The following is a 20281-nucleotide window of genomic DNA, read 5'->3' on the forward strand; positions in this document are numbered from 1 at the left end:
TCCCTGAGGCAGCTTGTTCCTTAGACTCCTGCTGTTCTTACAAAATTTAGGAAGTCTTTCTTTAGATCTAATTTAAGTCTACTTTAAAAGCCACTGCTTTGTGTCCTGTCCTCTGTGGCAAGGAAGATCAGTTGTTCTGACTCTGATTTATGGCAGCATGCCAAATACTTAAAAACTGTTACTATGTCCCCCTTGGTTTCCAAAACTAAACATAGCTGGCTTCCTCATCCTTTCTTAATGTGGGTTGCAGCATGCCAAATATATGTGGTTGATAGATGATCCTGCAACACCAGGAGCAGAACAAAGAGTCTGTTTCTACTTTCTCTTGTATTTCTGTTTTATAGCAAATATTGGTTGAAGTGCATCATGTGTTCCTCCCCAAACTAATGACTGTGGTCCACATAAGCAATGGTGCCTATAGCTTCAGAGTTGCTATCATGGGCTTAAAGGTCCTGGGTTCCAGTCCTGTTGCTGACGCGTGTAGCAGTGCAACATTGTGGAACTTATGGTTTGGGATTTATTATTTTTTTAAAAGAAATAGAAAATTCTGTACAAAGAATTACTGTATTTACCCAAACCAAGATGACTTCAAATGTAAGACTACTCTCCCCAATAACTAGATTCTATATATTATACATTTGTTTTAATCTTCCATGTGTAGAATCTAATTAATGAAGGTCATCTTAAATTTGTCCCTTCCCCCATCCCCATTCTGTGATGGGGAAAGCAGTGGCAAGAGGCCAGACTTCTGCCCCTTGTTTTCCCCCCCCTCCCATGCTTACTCCCTGCCATCCCACTCCATGCCTCCCCCTGCTCTCCCCATGCAACCTACCCCACCACCCTTGCCTCTCTCTGCCCTCCTACTCCCTGCCTCCCCTTATCCTCTACTAAAGCTGTGCTCCTCCAGGGCAGTCAGGAGCAGTGGCAGCCCCTGCCCAGCCCCAGCCCAGGCAGGGAGAACTGGCAGCCAGTCAGGATCAGGTCTAGAGGGACTGGAACTGGAGCAGAAGGTAAGGGGGATCTCCCAGTGTCAAAAAAACCACTGCACTGCAAATTAGTGTGGTGAATATATGCATATGTGCTGTGTGTGGCTTGCGGTGCTTCAAATGGGTTTGAGGCACTGCAAACACACATGCACACTTTTCGGGACACACCCCTAGGATCCTAAACACTTCACTTCCCAAATAGATAAGATCGGACCTGCAACATGACAGCTTACATTTTAAAGGACAGTTCAGTCAAGTTCCTGTGAAATACTTGATGGGAGTTGTTTCTGTATTTCTGAGGAAAGCCAGCTAACATTTCCAGCCAGGTACATGCAGTGTGTGATCATATCACTACGTTATTTGAGTCGGTGGTATCAGGAATCCTGGCTGAATGTTTGCAGTGTCTTGGGACAGGAATTTGGTATTCCCCGTGTCCACAAAGTTTTATTATTACCCACTTCAGAAAGACAAGTCTTAAGGAATTATCATCACCTGAAAGCACCCTCAAGCTGGAAAGAGTTGTCTTATCCATATTCCTAGTTCATCCCTGCTATTATTGGCATTTTATTTTAACTTAATCCAGAACTCCCAGTAGGCATGGCTTCTTAGTTTTATTTATAGTTAATTTGGCTGCCAGCCTTCCCAGGAAATCTCTCTTCAGAGTATAAATGTGAGTATTTGCTCATCTTTGTCATCCAAAAAGAAGTGTTTTTGGATATAAACAGTAGCCTAGACTTGTGCATGCCAACAGTGTGGTCATTTTGCTTTAAAAAAAAAAAAAAAGTGTTTCAGACTTCCATTAGTTCTGCCAATGCAACAGACAGAGGGAGCTGAATGAGTACTTATTCTTTGGGGGCAGAAGGGGCTGCTTAAACTATAGACACAGAACCTAATGCTCTGGTGTAAAAATCACTCGCACCAAAATCTATTGATTATTTTCTTTATTCTGTGAAGTTGACATTCCTCTAGGCTAGACACAATACTTATTTTTGCTGCAGTGTCTGAGTGGTGCTGTTAGGGAGATGTTCACCTTTGGCCCAGAAGTATGTGCATGCAAGTCCCAAGCTAGTGTTGACATTGCTGTATCGCTGAGTGCTCTCCTTAAGCTAAGATGCCATACAAAGATGTCTCCTTTCTGCCTATCTAGGGAGAAGGTAAAGAACCTATTGCACTTGATTCCTTAGCTAGAACTTCAGTGAATTTAAGTTAAACAAAGTGTGTAGCATCTGTCTGCACATTAACTAAAATTGAGTCTGTTTCTCCACTGACCTTAGAATTTTTTTCATGGCTAAATCCTTTACAGTCATGATCTCCTTTGCTGTTTTAATCAGTTTTCAAAACATCAGTGATGTTTCTTCTACAAAGGACTTGCAAGAGATTTGTCATACTGTCACCAAGTGGGTCATTGTAGTTATGATGAGTGTGTGGAAATATGAGCAGGGATCCTGGTTTTCTCTGATTTAAAAAAAAAATCCCCAATTTTCAGCTTAAAAAAAGTAACCCAAAATCCACACTTTTCTGTGATTTTAAAATGAAACACCACTATATATCCATCTCTTAGTGGCATTTCATTTTAACGGATTCTCTTCCGTGATTGTCTTACCTGTGCGTCCGAAGATGGGTGAGGAGGCCTATCCGGGATTGACAGACTCTACTGCAGCTTGGATGTGTTTCCGTGTAGAGTACTAATAGATGGATATATAGTGGTGTTTCATTTTAATCATGGAAAAATGTGGATTTTAGGTTACTTTTTTTAAGCTGAAAATTGGGGATTGTTTTTATCAGAGAAAACCAAGATCCCTGTTCATAAGGCAAGGCAGACGAGGGACTGCTTTAAGAACCACCTGTCCTGCATATGCTTTGTTCATGTGACTAGCAATGGCATTCCACATGTGGAAACCTAGGGATAAGTCCTAATGATGAAGCGTGCAGTCACTGAACTGCATTAGGAAGTGGGAGCATAGGAGGTATTTTGGTTACATACCACAGCATTTTCGTGGAAAGACATAATGATAACCCCTCAATAACCTTGTTTGTGTCTTGTCTAGTCTTGTGAGGCTGTAAAGAACGAGTGGTGGGTGTGTATAAAAGCTTACCGTTTCGAGCCAAGATAACGTACTATAGCTGTTCTAAAGAAACATTTGCACACCCATTCCTTTGCCAAATAACTCATCTTTTTCTCTTAAATATAAAATGTATTCCTTTCTAGGATATTTGTAATATAATTTTGCATATCATTGTAATCTTATTCTCCGGCAATCTATCGGGGATGATTCTCTTCCATGATTGTCTTATCTGTGTGTCCGAAGATGGGTGAGGAGGCCTATCCAGGATTGACACTCTACTGCAGCTCGGATATGTGTTTCCGTGTAGGGTGGGTGGCGCTGGATTCTTCATTTGGTGTGCGACTTGCTGTTTCTGCCACTCCTGTTTTTCCATCTCCTGTTGTTGTCATGAGGCTTCAAAGTACTGAGATACCTTCAGTAGACTCTTCCTCCATTTGGGGCAGTGCTGGGCGATAGTCTCCCACGAGCTGACATCAATGTTGTATTTTTTTAAGTTAGCCTTGGGGACAACCCTGAAGTACTTCCTCTGCCCTCCCCTTGAGCGTATGTCTTGGCTGAGCTGGGGGAATAAAACTTGCTTCAGGAGTCTGAAGTCGGACATCTGGATGATGGGGCCAGCCCAACAAAGTTGATATCAGATGATTGTCACCTTAATACTTGTGTGGTTGCAGGAGGACGCTAACATTGGTGCATCTCTCTTCCCACTGAATTCAGAGGATCTTCCTCAAGCAGCACTGATGGTACTTCTCCAACAACTTTAGATGTCTCCTGCATGTTGACCATGTCTTGGCTCTGTACAGCAAGGTGGAGATCATAACTGCTTGATAAGCCATAAACCATGAGCTTGGTTTTGGATCTGATGTCATGATCTTCAAATACCTGTTTCTTCATGTGTCCAAACACCCCACTTGCATATTTGAGGTCACGTTGGATTTTTTCATCAATGTCAGCCTTCTGCGAGAGATGGCTTCTGAGGTACAAGAAATACTCAACGTTCTCCAGAGTCTCTCTGTGGATCTGGATTACTGGAGCTGGGGACTGTTCATAAGGAGCTTGTTGGTAGAGGACCTTAGTTTTCTGAATGTTAGGCATCAGTCCCATTTTCTTGCATTCCTTGGTAAAGATGTTAGCAATTGCCTGAAGGTCTGCTTCCAAGTGAGCACATACTACAGCATCGTCAGCATACGGGAGCTCAGTAATTGAGGTTGGGGTGGGCTTGGTTTTGGCTCTGAGTTGACTGAGGTTAAACTGCTTACCATCCATTTGGTAGTTTAGCTCTACTCCACCTGGAAGCTTGTTGGTGGTCAGATGTAGCATGGTGGCAAGGAATATTGAGAAGAGTGTTGGAGCAATGACGCAGCCTTGCTTAACTCCTTTTTTTTTAACCTCAAAGGGATCCGTGATAGATCCATTACTGAGAGCCACCACCCTCATACCGTCATGGAGCAGGCAGAGAATAGTGACAAATTTCAGTGGGCATCCATACTTCAGAAGGATCCTTCACAGCACTTCTCAGCTGACAGACTAAAGCTTTAGTGAGGTCGAAGCTTTCCTACCTGAAGGAGTCAGTCCAGTTCCTTTAAATATAAATATATATAGACTTTTTAATTAACGTTTACTATTCCTGATTTTTAAGTGCATGAATTTTTAATGGATAATGCAAAGAAGCGCTCTCTCTTATCATTAATTGATAGTTCTTGCCCAAACTTTAGGCTAGCTCAGGTCACAAGGAAGATTAAATTTTCATCTCTATGTTACCAAATGGAAAAACAATTATGAAAAAGAAATGCATTTCATGCTGTATACGACCGAAGTATGTCTGGGCGATACTGTCACTGCTAAACTCTTTCTTTAATAATTATCAAGTTTCATTTTTTTTTTTTTTTTACTTGATACTTGCTATAAAATATTAGACTCTAGCCAGTTGTCCACAAAATGGTGCTCTAGGCTCTCTGGCCCTGAAACAATGAATCATGAGGGATTACACTGACCTGCTAATCTGCAGTGTTCATCCTTTTCCAATAGTTCGCACACAGGAGCAAATTAAGTGCCTATTTTTTGTGTCAACCCTGAAGAGTATCTGGTTTTTCAGCCCTTAGTGACTTGTTAACAAACAGGTATCAGGACAAGCTGGTGAAGGCAGGCCGCTGGCCAGTCAGATGTGAAATAGCATCTCTTTACTAACTACAGTATTGATTCCCGCCTACCCTTGCAAACTGTGTAATTTTCTTTTCCCTGCTGCTAAACTCAGTAACAATGTATGAAGAGCTTTAGGGGCCCATCAATGCTCAAAAAGGCTGCTCTTCCCTGGCATTCTATTGATTTTTCTCAAAGGCTTTTAAATTGCTCCTTCATTTTACTCAAATGCTCATTTCATCTCTACTGGATGCCGGCATTTTTTCGTTGTGTTTAAACAATTGCTCCATTCACTGGGTTCCTAAACTGTGACGCCTTCTTATTACTGGGAGATAAACTGTTTAGACAGTTTTCCTTAATCTTGGATTAATCGTTCCTGTATCTGAATTGTGCTGCTCTGTATTCCTTCACTTCAAAAAAAAATAAACTCTGTGAAATCTTATGATCTATCAAGTGTGTGTTCTATTTTCTCCCTTTATAGTTCCCCTTCTCACTTCACAGCTCCATTTTCCCTATCCCTTTGTCTGCGCCTAATTTTAATCTTGCTCTTATTTTCGTATATAAAACTAATAGGTTAGATCCAGCCTTTACCTGCAGAGATGTGTTAATACTCCTAAACAGTATCTTTTTAGTACTGCTAAGTGGAATAGCCTTGGACCTACATGAAACACTGCAACCTACAGCTCTGCCCCAGCCTATGATTGGTTTTTGCTATACAAGTGAAATTATAGGTTTAGTAAGCCTAGCAGCACCCTGGCAAATTTTACTATCCCCATTTTGTGAATGAAAGTATTGATTATAAAAGTTGAGTAAAATGCATGAGTCTACATGACCGGTTATTGGCAGGGAGACATTAGAGCCAGTTCTAGGCTTCTAACATTTTTACTCGGCTTAGTAGACAACATCACCTTTCAGAGTGGCACTTCCAATTATATTTTCCTAACCTATAATCTATTTAAAAATAGCTCAGATAATATAAGTGTGTGTGTATACTCCCTCACACACAGAGAGATTGGAGGGGGGTGTGTGAGATCATTTATACCCTTTTTGAAAATGCATCCAGATTGATTTTTCTATTTTAGGGCAAATTGAATAGTATTTCCTCCTGCTTTGACAAGTAAAATAAGCCTACTTATTATCACAGTAGCATCCATTCCTTCACTCAATGAGAGAGGCTTTATTGTGCTAGGAACTGTACCAAAAATGGACAAGAAAATCCCTTCCCCAAAGTATTGTCTGTGATTTGTCCTTAAGTTGGCATCTGAAGTTGGAACTGATAGCGTGAATTCCAGCGCTCAAACTTAAAGATTTTGCTTAGTAAAAAGTTGGATTTAAGCAATTAAACTGGTGAGGTTGAGGTGTTTTAAAAGGGAAGACTTTCCCACGTAGCATATCCCTTGGAAGATATTAACTGCACTTTTTTTTTTCAACTTCATTTTTCCAAAATTGACTCTAGTTTATAGGCTCCTCAACCCAGAGGGTCTGTGTCGTGTGCACTTAACAAAATTATTTAGGCCACCTCTGCCAGGTGAAGTACTTTCAGGGATTCTGCTGCTGTGGTGTTATAAATTGACTCAACATGCCTAATGACTTTATATGAAACGGTATGAACCACAGCAGTTGATACTAGTAGGGCTATAACAGGTTCCCCTTTCACCAGTGTGGTCATGGTTTTTTCTTAGAGATCTCTGCTGTAGAGTAGCTCCCTTACCCCTATTAGTATCAGATCATGTAGTTTCTATATAAAAATCCTTGCTGTAACATGGTTTTGCCCTCAAGAGTGAACAGGCTTTAATCCAGGCAACTTGTATTAACCGGGATTGTCTAAGGCTTAAAACATTTCTTTTTCTTTTTCCCTTTCAATAGAATGGCAAGACCCAGAATTTATGAGAGAGGTTGAAGCAGCTACTGGAGTGGATCTTGGATCTTCTAGATACAGTGGAAAAGGGAAAAAGAAAGGAAAAAAGAAGAAATACCCAAATCTGACTGACTTGAAACAGCAGGCTAACACAGCTCGTTCCCGGCTTGAGAAAAAAGTCTTCAATAAGTAAGCTGTTCACCTTATCTGAAGCCCCACAACCCCTCTCCAGTGCTTTATTTTATTTTTTATTTTAGTTGCTGTTTCCACCTGAAAAAGCGACATGGAAATGGCCATCAAAAGTAGCTATAGAGTAGTCGTGTTTTTGTTTGACAGGATGGAGCAAAGGGCAGTAACGTATTGATGAACAGGGACACGCCTGAGGAAATGCTTCAAAACTGGAATTCATAAAACTGTGCTTAAAGGATATCTAGTCTTCTGTTTGTTTTCCTTGAACCTACCTATGCAGTTGTGGCTGCTTCCTTGGTAACAGGTGAAAGCTTGTATATGTGAGCACAAAGTACAGGGATTGAGAAATGGGACCAAGAGGTCACTTAAAATGACACAGGATACATTTTATAGCTTCAGTTTCGTGTTTCAGAAATGGTGATTAAATAGAACACTTATAGATTAGTAGATTTGGTGGACCAATAGTAAAATCTAAAACATTGATCTATTGCTGTGCTTCCCTAAACCCCTAGCTGAAAGGAGCAGATGCTGGGAATTCAGGCTCCTAAATTGATATAGTATGGAACAAGAAGTGACCTCTTTCTGTTTTTATGCATTGATATTCAGGTTGCTGAAGGAAGCAGCTAACGTCAGGCGCAGTAGCTATCCCATTTAAATTGTAGTGTGGTTTCCCAGTATATATTTAGAATCTGATCTGCTGCCCACCCTGACAAAAGTAATGGTACTATCGTTTACTCTTGTTGGCCTTATTTGAACTTTGCATCTACAGAGGAGTTTGCTGGAGCCTATTTACATATGCTTACATACATGTGTCAAGGGAATAAGAAGCTGAACTCTGGTTTAAGAATATCTGTTACTGCCAGTAATGACCACAACAAAAGGAAACCCAGCTTGGCTCTCGGGGTGGTGATGCAAGTGATGTTTTGTCATACAGTCAGCTCCCTGAAGTGCTCTACAGCTGTGCCTGGCTGCAGAGCACTTCAAAAGGGCTCAATCCTGTGACAATCTGAACCCTCATTACACGAGGGTTCAGATGAAGATGCTCCAAAGCAGAGTACTTTCATTAACTTGTATCGGCGCATGCTAGGAGTAGGGCTGGGTTGACACAATGGGAGCAGATGAAGAGAGTGAGGGAATTTGGTCGGGTTTGCCCAGCCGGCGCTGGAGGCACCCACCCCACCATCCAGCTTTGGCTGGGCCAACCCCAGACTGAGCTCCCTCCCCTCCCATTCTGAAGACAGCAGTGGGCAATGCTGAGGGAGAGTGGCTGCAGACCCTCAGCCACTCCAAACTTGCATCTTGATCCCCCAACCCCGGGACCCAGCAGCGAATGTCTTTTCGGTCTGGGGGATTGCTGTACCTTGTGGCACTTTGTGGAAAATTTCAAACAGTATAAGTCATGGGCAGCTGGTGCCTCCCAAGTCCTGGGGGGCACCAGCTCGCTGAAGGGGAAGAGAGTGTCTCCCAGCAGCAGCTGATCGCCAACTGGGGGTGGGGGAGTCCCCCAGTGGCTGATCACCAAGCCAGCAGCAAAATCGGAAGTGCACTTTCAGTTTTGCAGGTGGCCCTTCCAGGAGGTGCACAGCCAATCCCAGGGGGTGCACATGTACCCACGTTCACCCCCTACGCATCGCCAATGGCATGAGTAGTAGTATGACCAAAGCAAGTGGAACAGCATAAACAAGTCAACAAATCAAAAAGCAGACTATTCAGTGTTCCCTAAGCAATCATGGAGGCTGGATTATATCCTAAGAACCTGACTGAACTAGTCAAAGAGCATCCTTGGGATAGTATTTGTTTCAAAATTGTATTTTCCTTCGTCTGATGTAATGGTTGTTACAAGTTAAAAAAAATCCACGTTGTTTTTGGTCACAAAATATTGCATGTTCTGTGAAATTCTCATATCATCTGATCTTAGTCAGAGGAGTCAATAAGCCATAAAGTTCTAATAATCAGAATTTCACATCAGCCTTTAGAAAATAAATTTAAAAAGCTGTTTTTGGTTTACTATGCTTTGTGCTAATGATTTTGAGTGTGTGTTAGTGCCAGGCGTGGGGAATCAAACCTGTCATGTTTTAATAGGTTTCATGGTTTGCAGCACTAAACAAGATGATAACCTTGGCTCTTTATAACAACCCCAAATTACTTGAAATGTACAGGTGATAAACCCAGGCTCTGGTCTGCCAATAAAGTTAAGTGAAATTGCACACAGATCATCAGAGTGGGATCTCATTTCATTTACAGTATCGCACAACCCAGCGGTGCTAATGTAAAACCTACATGACATGAAAGTGTCAAGGCCACTGTGCAGTGCTAAAGGCTCACTTTTCTCCTACCAATTAGGTAATATTTGAAGTGCAAAACCATGGCCATGTTTTCCTCATTTTGACAAGACCAGAGCTACAATATCCCTGTTAATTTTTCTGGCAGAGTTTTTATTAAAGGGACACCACTTCCAAGGTGTTTTTCAGAATATTGACATTTCTTGCAGCTGGTGCCGAGGAAAGCTTTAATTAATCCATTTAAAAGCATTATGGAGAAGTTTCTTCTGGTTTTAGATGTTTCAAAATAGCTTTCAGAGGGTAAGTGTTTCAGGGAGCAGTTACTTATATTGAGGGAGCCGGAGTGCTGCTTACAGCATTTGCTATCACTATAATAGCCCAAGTTGAAAACATGAAGACCTTGATCATGCTAGATGGTCAGCATCCTCTGTCTGTTGACTACCTTGCAGGCCAGACATTTGCAGCTATGGCCACCATTGATTCAGAAATGAAGTCTGAGGATATCTGGGTCCTGACATGTAGTAATTGCTTCAATCTATTATCAACCACATGGTGCAGGGGAGAGACCTCCGAGAGCCAAATTTCTCTAGTAAAATTGTGGGCAGCTAGAATCAGCACCATTTTTTGAAACTGGATGGAGCTTTTTGCCTGTCCACTCCCCAGCTGAGCAGAACTTGTGGGCTTTGTGGAATAGGAGAAAATTCCTCTCTTTGAAAAGAGAGCTGGGCTGGGGGGTGGAAGGACACAGTTCTAGACATCTGATAGCTCTGAAGCTGAGGTTTTCTGTCCAGTAAGCTCTACACAGAATGAATCTTCAAATCACCCGTAATGCATTCTCCAACGGAGAAAACAAAGGTTGCCATATGCTCAGGCACTCAGTGCCACTCTCCTCAGTTTCCTTCCTTCATTCTACACTCCATGGTCACTAGTACGACACTCCACCATGTGTGTATGTACGTAAAAAAGGGAAAGCAGCATCCCTCAGTACCCTACCTATTGGTATCAAAAGCAGCCAAGGGATGGGGGGGAACTCCAGAGTCTGGTAGAGCATGGCTTCTATATGTAGCGCACACTTATCTGAGTATTGGGCCTGCCACAGTATGTGTGCTCAGAGCACAGTTTGTCTGTCCCACTCACCTTACCTGGCTTTACTAACCTTAAAGCAAGTTAAACCATATCTCTTCCTCCCCTGGTCAAATTTATAGTGGTGCCAGTCCCCACCACATTGTGAGGTCCTGCTGTTCTCCTAGGTGGGATTCATAGGGGGACCTGTGTTCATCATTCCCCTCTTACCACCTTCTTTCTCTGCCCCCCCCCCCCCCCCCCCCCCCCCCCCCCCCCGGCTAGGCTCTGTTCCAGCCTTTACAGGAGAATTGGCTGGGGGATACTGGGATTTTCACTTCCCCAGCTGAAAAAGTAGCCACAGGAAGAGGGGAAACCTTAGTGCACCCTCCACAGCAGAAGCAAGAGCAGCAACCTCAGAGCCCCTTGCCCTGGCTAAAGCTAGCAGATGTTTAGGGAAGTCCAAGTTTGTTCTTTCTGCACCTCCCTTTCAGAAAGTGGATTCCTTTCGGTGGAGGTCTCTCTGCACAGCAGGCACCACTCAAGGAAGGAGATATCAGTTCTGGCCCATACTAATCATTAAAGATCCCATTTCACTTCTACCAAGTGCCAAGTGTTAGCTCTTAAGTCCTGGTTACACTGGGTTGTGATTAATTTTCTATTCTACCTCCCTGCATCTGCCCTGCTAAATGAAGTTACATGGTATTCTCAACTTTCACTGCATCTTGTAGTGCGTGTAGCTGCTATGTCTGTCCCAGAAATAGAGGTATGGATGGGCATGGCAAAAAGGAAGTCTTATTTAGGTAGTTGGTGAAGCACTTTATAAATCTTTGGGATGTAGTTGCTCCAAGTATCTTGTTATGGCCATTTGAATTGAAGAATAAGCCCATTAAAAGGCATATGTGAAATCACTAGTTTTGAGTTCAGACGCATCCAGTTTACAATAAGTTTCTTTGTGGTGTAAAAAAATAAATACAAATAAAAAAAAGACACACCCTGAAGCTTTTTATTGTTCTCTGCTATAAAGCTTTGTCTCGCATTATCTTTTCCTTTCATAAGATATGCTCCATAAAATTTTGAGGGTGGGATTTTCCAAAAGTGATTTAGAAGCTTAGTTCATGTACCTTTTTCAATCAGACTTGTGCTCTTAAGACATTTAGATGCTTTTGAAAATCCCACTTCAGATGTTTGGATGCTAAGGACAGTGTGGGGAGGGCGGAGTGTAGAGCCATTAAACTGAAAAAAGACTTTAATTTGTTTACTCCTGTTAATAAAATCATTGCTGAATTAAAACTATTTGTATTGCTGCAGCTAATTTGGTTAACATGACAAATTTGTTCAGCCTCATCAGTGCAGTGTTCAGAGGCCTGATTAGTGATTAATCATAGCTCCTTCCATTTTTTTTGCTAACAGTCATAAACATTCCCCACAACTCTGCATGTAGAATCAACTTAGCTCTATTTTAATGTCTTGCTTTCTTTTTACAGAGAGGCCATGAAGCGAGTGGTGAAAGCAATGAATCGAATGGACAGAAAAAGGCATGAGAAGTTTGCAAACCAGTTTAACTACGCATTGAATTAAATCACAATAAGACAGGACCAAAAGGAGGATTAACAAGACTGCAGCTATACAAAACACTTCACAAAGGCCTTTATATTCCAACTAAAATATTGTACTATATATATTTTAATGGGGTTATTTTTTTAATTAGTGTCAACTTCTTGTAACTTAATATTTGATAATGAACATGGATTGTAGCAAAGACATGGCTGTACATAATTGTATGCATTTAACAAATTGATAACTACTTGAAACTTGCATTAAATGGAACAAGCTTTATGGCTTCTACATATTCTAATTAAAATGCTGAGACGTTCTTGTCTTAATGGACCAACGTAATGTTTACACTTTGGTGCCATTACGGGTCTGCTTAAAGTTTTTGTGTGTGTGTGACTATCCTGCCTTCCTCAAGGACACCTGAAAATGAAACTGTGTAGCTAATTTCTGTATTCCCCATTGCTCAGCCTGCAACCCTTGAAAACCTATTATGGCAAGCCTCATTCTAGTTCCTATGCTTATAAAAATACCTGGGCCTACATACAAAGAGCTTCAAAAGAGTTTGCAAGCATTTGCATTCTAGGAATCACTGGGATTAGACTTGCTTTTAACAAGCGTGAGAATCCATGTGGACTAAATAGTTCTATTACTTGTGTGAAGATGGAGACACTGAAACGGTCACTATAGTCCTACTACCTCCCCACAGTATACAGGGGCCTTTTGCTATCTTTCAGAACTGGCAGGGGAGGTGCGATGTAAGCTGCCAGATAGGAACCCAGGCTGCATTGCAATGGCTTAGAAAAGCATTTGTGTGCAAGAGGTGTGTTGATTCTTTAAAAGCTTCAGCCTAGCTAGCCTGAAAGTGGTGAACTCTGCTTAAATCAGTTCTAGCCAACTAGCTAATTTCTATAGGGTGGACAATCCCCCTGAGTTCATGTTCTGATAAACTCAAATCATCTCATGAATCCCTCTATCGATTTGGATCCCCCCCACTATCCACCACACAGGTCTTGTTACAGCTGGGGACGGTGGATCTGAGGCCTACCTAGCAAGCTGGATTTGGAGCAATGGAAAGTTATCAGAGGCTTAACAGAAGCCAGGTGTTAGAAGGGGGTAAATAAACAGAAGCCCCACGAAGATGAAGGAAATATCTTCATCCTTTTCCTGACAAGGTTCTCTGGATCGATGTGATATCTTTTATTAGACCAACTAAATAGTTGGAAAAAGTGTTCTTTGTGCTAGCTTTTGGACACAAACACCCTTCTTCAGGTAGCAGGAGTCTGGTTTCCACTAGCTCAAGTGGAAGGCAGTTTCACAGGCACCTGATGACATAGTGAAAAGATTGACTCTTAAGGACTGTGAGCTAGAACGGGGCATTGCATCCAGAACGCTTCTGAATGAGCTGTTTCTCTTGTTATAAAATAGCAGTGGTGTGTTGAAAAACTGTATGCTAAACCTATTCCTGTGCACCTATTTCCTGGCACATGCTCTTGAAAAAGTTTAAACTGTAGCCAGAAGGTCCACATTGTTGGCATCCTTGAGAGAGTCTGTCCCACGCAACAGCCTGGTGGAGGGACCCAGCCAGAATTTTTCACAGTGCATTACTTACTATGCTTCTCATTGTGAAGCCAGTGTTGATCAAGGTGTCATCTTTGCCCTGCCTCAAAAACACAAGGCCTTGGGGTTACAGAACAAAGTGGTGAGCAAAGTATCCAGGGGCCTGGCATGCATAAAGGTCTGTTTTAAAGGGAACTGCATAGACTCTAAATAAAATACTTCACGCGTACACCTCAGAACAGTTCCTCCTGTTCTGTGTGATGTTAACTGAGGTCCTGTCTCTCTTTCCAAGGTGTTTCTCATGCATCAGGTACTCCTCAGGAATTTTAAATCTTCTCAGTCTAGTGACTGACCAGATCAGACAAAAGCTAATTTATAACTCTGCCAAGTACACATCTTGACTTGCGTAAGTACTGCTTAGAAAGCAATTAATGCTGAATCTCGATCATTTATCTTGCAGTGCTTTGCCATTTGGAAGGTTTCTTGCTCTCCGTGGTATAGATATTTAGAAGCTGAAATTCCAGATCACCACAACTTGAAGTTCTAAATTATAGTTCATTGAGGACCAGAACATCAAAGGTCTTGATTACACCTGGAAACAAAACCATTTCAGCAATCAGTCTAGCTGACAAAGAAAAAACTTTGTACAGCGCAGAGTCAGTGGAGGCAAATACCAAGTCACATGTATGCGCAGTGGCACAGGCCAAAGGAGTTGGTTTGAAAACCCCTTTGGCAAACACTGGATCCCCTATTGCTGCTTCTGCTCCCCGTTCTTCACTTGTTTTTCTTTTATCGTGTTTGGGTTTTCCACTGGTTTCCACCCCGACCTCTCTCCCAGAACAAGGAGGGAAATATTAGAAAGTTTTCGGCAAACACAGCAGTTGGTTTACCCTGTCTGAATTTATTACAAGTTGGTCATGCTACTGTCTTCCTGCTACGTACAGGTTGCATCTAGTCTAGAATGTAGGAGGCCTCGCTCCAAATCTGGCCCCGATTAGTGCAAGACAGAATGAAAATGGACTTGATGTTGACATACAGATCACCCCAGAGGATCAGAGTCCCTCCAAGGACTCACACCTTTGTCCATGTTGAATGAGGACCTGCAGACTACCTCAAGATTTCGCAGCCATTGGCTTGCTCCATGGATGGCTAGCTCTAAGCATATAACTAGCTGTACACATGGCTTCAGGGATGGGAGTAGAATAGGGATGGAAAAATGCAAATTCTGCCACCTCTTTTTGAGGTCAAATCTCACCTCTTCCACTGTGGGAACAGACAGTTTCTTTTGAGGAAGCTAGAGAAACCTGTGGGCTCTCAATGGAAAACAGTATTCTACTTCACACCAGTCTAGACTTCTCAGTCTAGCCCTCACTTAAAGTTATTTTTGCCTTTGCCATTTAGGAACATAATGTTCCCTGTCCAGAATAATACATCAACCTATTTCTTCAGATTATTTCACCATGAAGAGAATTCATAGAACGGCAGGTAAACAGCAGATTTCAATATCTGTTGCACCTGAAGTCACCATCCCTGGCCTTCTCAGAAATGTCTACCAGCACCCATGGTTGGGATTTCAGTGCCCCGCAGTTCAGCTAGATTGACTAGAGTTCCTAGTAGACTGGGAGCTTTCAGCTGATTCTCTATTTCCTGGATTTGGGGTTTCTACTAGGAATAGATTTGGGAAGAGGGTTTCTAGCACCAGCCCATGTACTTGCTTGTCTCCTGGTTCACTTGAAAATAAAATGTAAGGGTCTTCTAGCCCTGATCAAGCCTGACAGAGTCCTTTATGGTCTGAGCCATCACCTCTTTTTCCCATCCATTTTAGGGATTTTTATAGTTTCACCACCAAGCACTCAAAATCTTCAGTCAAGCACTTCCTGTTCCTAACCCTTCCTTCTGATGCAGGTTTTTTTCCCCTCTTAATTCCTGTAGAGTATCAGAGCTGATCTGCTAATTTTCTACACTCCCATTTTTTACCCTAATCTCTCTGTTGATGTGCCCATTCCTTCTTAAAACAGGCAGACTTTGGTCTGTTATACATCTCTCCAACATACTCAGGCTTCATTCCTATCAGCCATTTTATAATCTGGTCCTTCCCACCTCTTGTAACATAAGCAAGATCTGGATATTCTCTACCCCTCTCAGATCTCGGTTTCAAATCAAGTGAAACTGATAACTGACCAAAAGGCTTAATTAAGTTCCCTGATTTTTATCTGCTGTTTCTCCCCACTTTCATTCTCAGAACAGTGATATCTTAAGAGAAAAAAAACCAAGGAAATTAAGTGCTTGAATGCTGTTGAGGGGCTGGCATTTAGTTTATACCAAAAGGTAAAGCTCCAATAAAGTTTTGAGTATTTTTGTTCCAAGCAGACACTTGTGCTGCAATCAGCAGTGCTGTTTAAACTTTAGTATGATGGTGACTGGTGCCAACTGCAGTTTCTCATCCATTATTCTCATCTGAGCATGTTACCTGCAGGTAAGAAATAAAACCTAGAATGAGTAAGAGAAGATGGTGATTATGATTTTGATGCTGCTTGGGAGCTGAATGAAGCACCAAGGTGAGAGTTGACTTGTTGAGACTAGGAACCTAGAAATGGTCACTCTTGAAATAGGAGAAAAAGAAAAGAAAACCTATGGGGCTCTGCACTCTCCTGCTTGGGTGTTCTGTGGGATGAGGTGATGCACAGACTATGTGAAGTGTTTCTTTGTGGTCTAATTTGGGCATTGCAATTACAAAGGTCGGGATGTGGTATTCGGCTCACAGACCATTAATACCTGAAAGTGAGTACATTCTCCATCTCCTTCACTACTGAGCTCTGGGAAAAATGGCATGTGATCACTTTCTGGTGATGTTCCTATTTTTTAACCTCTGAGGATGACAACTACGCAAACTGAGATGTTGGCTAAATTCAAGCTAGACTGACATAGACTGCTAGAACTGATGCTGACCTGCCTAGACTCTTGAAAAGCAACATTATTGTTCATTTAAAAGCAAAGAAAAACTCTGGAGTGAACAAAAGTGGTAATGATCAGAAGCTAATACAAGCCACATGGACAAAATTGCTGGAAATGAGCTGCGAGTCTGAGCAGGAGTTTTGACTGAAAGCAGTCCTTTTTCAGCTGGGACTCCTTTCCAAACAGCTGAACAAAAATGCCATGTTAATCGCGGGCACTAAGGCCAGGGATTTCAATGTCTTTAGAGCTGGGACTAGTCCTGGCCTTAGCAATCATGTCTTAGTTGAGGATTTCCATCAGTAAGCTACAATTCTTAATGTCTCTTGGAAACAATCTCTAGGAGTGTGTGTGGGAGCAAAGCAAGACCCATGCCATGCAAATTATTCTATGAGGACAAAGGATCATGTCTTGTAGAGTAGTGTGCATGATCATAGCAAATTACCATAGGCAGCCACCATTATAGAATTTATTATACTAGAAAGTGTTTCCTTAGATGGAAAATATTTCTCAGTTCCTGATAAGCATGTCCTTATGCTAGCTGAAGCCAAGATGTATGGTTTGAGCTGTCTCCTGCCTGTAGTCTGCCAGGAATTTTAAATATGTCCTATGTATATACATTGTTGGGGATTCTGTTAAAAGTTTCTGGATATTGTTTGGCTAACAGCCACCAGCTGTGGGGTTGCTGGGCAGTGGAGGGAGCTACTGGGATATAAAAATTGTCTCTGAAAAGAGAGGAGACAAGGGAGAGAGGATACATGGATCTAGCCTCTTTGGTGAATCCATTAGAGCTTGTCTGGCTCCCTGAATGTGTGAAGTATGCCCACACCAACCATGAGATAGCTAGAAGCCTGTCTGAGGACAGGAGAGCTGGCCATTGCTTGTATTCTTACTTGCCTAATGAGAGTTTGATTTTTCCATCTCCGAGCACTGTACCAAGAATTGCTAAGGTCTTAGAGCATTTGGCAATGCTCTTGGCATCCCTGGGTGGGCACAGCTGTGGGATAACAGGAATTCAGGTAGATTTTAGAGAGTAAAAGAAATATTAAGGACCTGAGATAATAGCAGGTTGAGACCTGCCTCCCTCAGAGGAAACTAGCATATAGTAGACAAGGTTGTGGCGGGGATACCTGTGAATACCTTCTGCCTGAAACAGCTCATAACCACTATGAAGGATATTATTAAAAATGGGTATCAAACTATGGTGGTCCATTATGGAAAAGGGGGCAATTCCAAGGGAATAATCCATGGATAGAGTTCAGTATAAAATGGGAGAGGAATGTGTATGGAACCAAAAAACCTAAACAAGAAGAGGAGGAGGAGGAAAGAAGCTTTATTATGGGGGCTCTTAGCTGTAGGCAAATGTACTATAGAAAGAAAGTGATTCCTGCAGGAGGAAAAATAGAGCCTGGAGGTTAAGATAAAAGAATGAGAGGAAGAAAATGGCTTCAGAGGGAAGTGTGTGGTAGGCACCATGCAACTGGAAGAAGACAATGCTGTCAGCAGCAGCAGCACCCTTCCACCACAAAACACTTTAGCAAGCAGAAGACTACTAACAGGAAGTGCAAGAGGCTTAGTTACTGCAATTTAGCCTATTAAATGTGCTCGAAGAGACCATAGTATGCGTGAAGAAAGAACTGGGCAGTTGAGGGAGAGGGAATTAAAGCAATTTAGAGTAGGGATCAGGAGCATAGAGTCCATATGCCAGATCTGGCCCATCCCATGGAGTCAGGGGACTTTGGTGACATGACTGTGGCACTGGCTTCACCTCTGCCCTGGTCAGGGCTGCACAGCCAGGAGCTGTGCCCATGCCACAGCAGGGGTGCAAGGTAAAGCAGTGGCAGTGGGAGGGTGAGAACAACCCATCTCAGACCCCAGCTGGGTTGTTCTTGCCCACAGCTTAGAAACGCCAGATGTTGGTTTAGAGGGCGATAGCAGTTGTGGTCTGATAGCACCTGGATCAGAAGAGATCAACAGGGTTATTTGGAAGCAGAGGGTGGTGTCACAACCCAAGGGTGTGATGTTTGTTTGTGTGCGCTTCGGCACTGCTAAATTATTCCCTGCCACTCGTAGCTTTCTTTGCAGGGTGCATTTCTAGGTTGCAAAAAGAGAAATGCACGCTGCAAGGAGTTCCCGCCATTTGTATTCAAATTTGTGTCCCACTATTGGCCAGTTCTAAATTATTCCCACATGGCGGCTAGCGATTGGCTTGCTAGCCGTATAAGAGGTTTGAGCGGTTTCCACCCAAGTTGGAGATCTCCGGAGGAGAACCCTGCAAGGGGGGACTCCGTAAACATCTTGAGGAGAACTCTAGGTGCGCTGCGGAGCCTATCGGACCCAGCGCGTGTAGCTTAGAGCTGGCTATAGAGGTCTGATCAGCCTCTCGCCTCTCCCCGTCGCCACCTGATCCCTTGACGAACCCTTCCCTGCGCGCAAGTTCCACGGAGCCTAGCAAACTTTGTGTGAGTGTATCCAGAGCTCTGTCCGGGTTCGAGTCCTGCAGGTTTATCTTCCCGTCGCCGAAAACCCATTGCGACGTACTCTCGTGTTTTGCATCTTCCCGTTGCCGAAAACCCACTGCGACGTACTCTCGTGCCCTGCAGGTTCAAGCTTTGTTTTGTTTTGTTTTGTTTTGTTTTGTAACTGCAACTCAAGCAAGTTTTCCTGCCTGCACCGCGACCATCTTCGGTGTAAGTAAAATAATCTTAAATCAACCACTAAGCGTCCGTGCCTAATTCTAGCGTGCCGCCTGCCTTCCCCGACCCGGCGTGTCTGGGCTGCTGGCCACAGCCCGCTGTGAAAAAAACCCCCCCGAGGGCCTCGGACCACTCCCAGCCCGCACAGGTGGAAGTGATATCCTGATCTGTTCCCCAAGTATTATGATTAGAAGGATGATATTCTTCATTCAAGCCTAGTGTACGTTCATTCAATGACTGAGTGGCCAGCGGCCCCATTTATATCTAAAGAGATCGTGAAAGGGGATACAGAGAATTAGATGGGGCAAGGCCAGCAATTTCTACAAAACAGGGAAAGAGATCGGGTTGTCATAATTATCCAAACTAAGTTACGGCCTAGAATGATTAAAAGCTAGATGCAGCTAAAGACTACATACAGCAGACCAGGACAATCTCTGGAAGCGGCTGTTCAGCTATACTCAGATAGCTGGCAATTGCTCCATTTCCACCAAGGATTTGGCTCTTATGCCAGTGCTTCCTGAGATGCATATATAGTAGTTTTCTCTGATCCACCTCACACTGGAGATCAGGAAGATCTTAGCCAAATGTATAAGGGGGTGGCTATGGCCTGGCTAGTGTCTCACAATGCCCTGATGCAGGTAAAGATTATAATGGAGACTATAATGAATGTGTAACTGCCCAAAATTCTGCTGGTATTTGATGGCAAACAGGCTGTGGGGATGCGTGTCTGTTCAGGAAGATTGGTTGTGCAAGAGCTCCATCCTCATGTTTAAATCCATAATCGCTGTGATTTTCTTCTGTGCTATTATTGGGTCTAATAATTGATCCATAACAGTACACTTAGAACATGGGCAACTTTGCTGCCGGAGCTCGTACACAGAAATCCTGATAAATGACTAGACTCTCGAGCTGGAGAAAAGAGGTAGACCATCCTATGTCA

At 42.8% G+C, this 20281-nt stretch overlaps 1 protein-coding gene across 3 annotated transcripts in view; it reads left to right on the forward strand.

Annotated features, from left to right (window-relative positions):
• The window catches only part of UVSSA (UV stimulated scaffold protein A), a 79080-nt gene extending 66662 nt beyond the window's left edge, over nucleotides 1-12418 (forward strand). For all 3 annotated transcript variants that reach the window (XM_014607727.3, XM_019478593.2, XM_059721476.1), the window contains 2 exons: nucleotides 7055-7235; nucleotides 12067-12418. In XM_014607727.3, the coding sequence (XP_014463213.1) occupies nucleotides 7055-7235; nucleotides 12067-12160 (275 nt within the window). In that variant the 3' untranslated portion in view covers nucleotides 12161-12418. The remainder of the gene's footprint in view (nucleotides 1-7054; nucleotides 7236-12066) is intronic.
• The last annotated feature ends 7863 nt before the right edge of the window (nucleotides 12419-20281 follow it).

The sequence above is a fragment of the Alligator mississippiensis genome, chromosome 2, assembly GCF_030867095.1.
Source record: "Alligator mississippiensis isolate rAllMis1 chromosome 2, rAllMis1, whole genome shotgun sequence".
In the NCBI taxonomy this organism is placed as follows: Eukaryota; Metazoa; Chordata; order Crocodylia; family Alligatoridae; genus Alligator; species Alligator mississippiensis.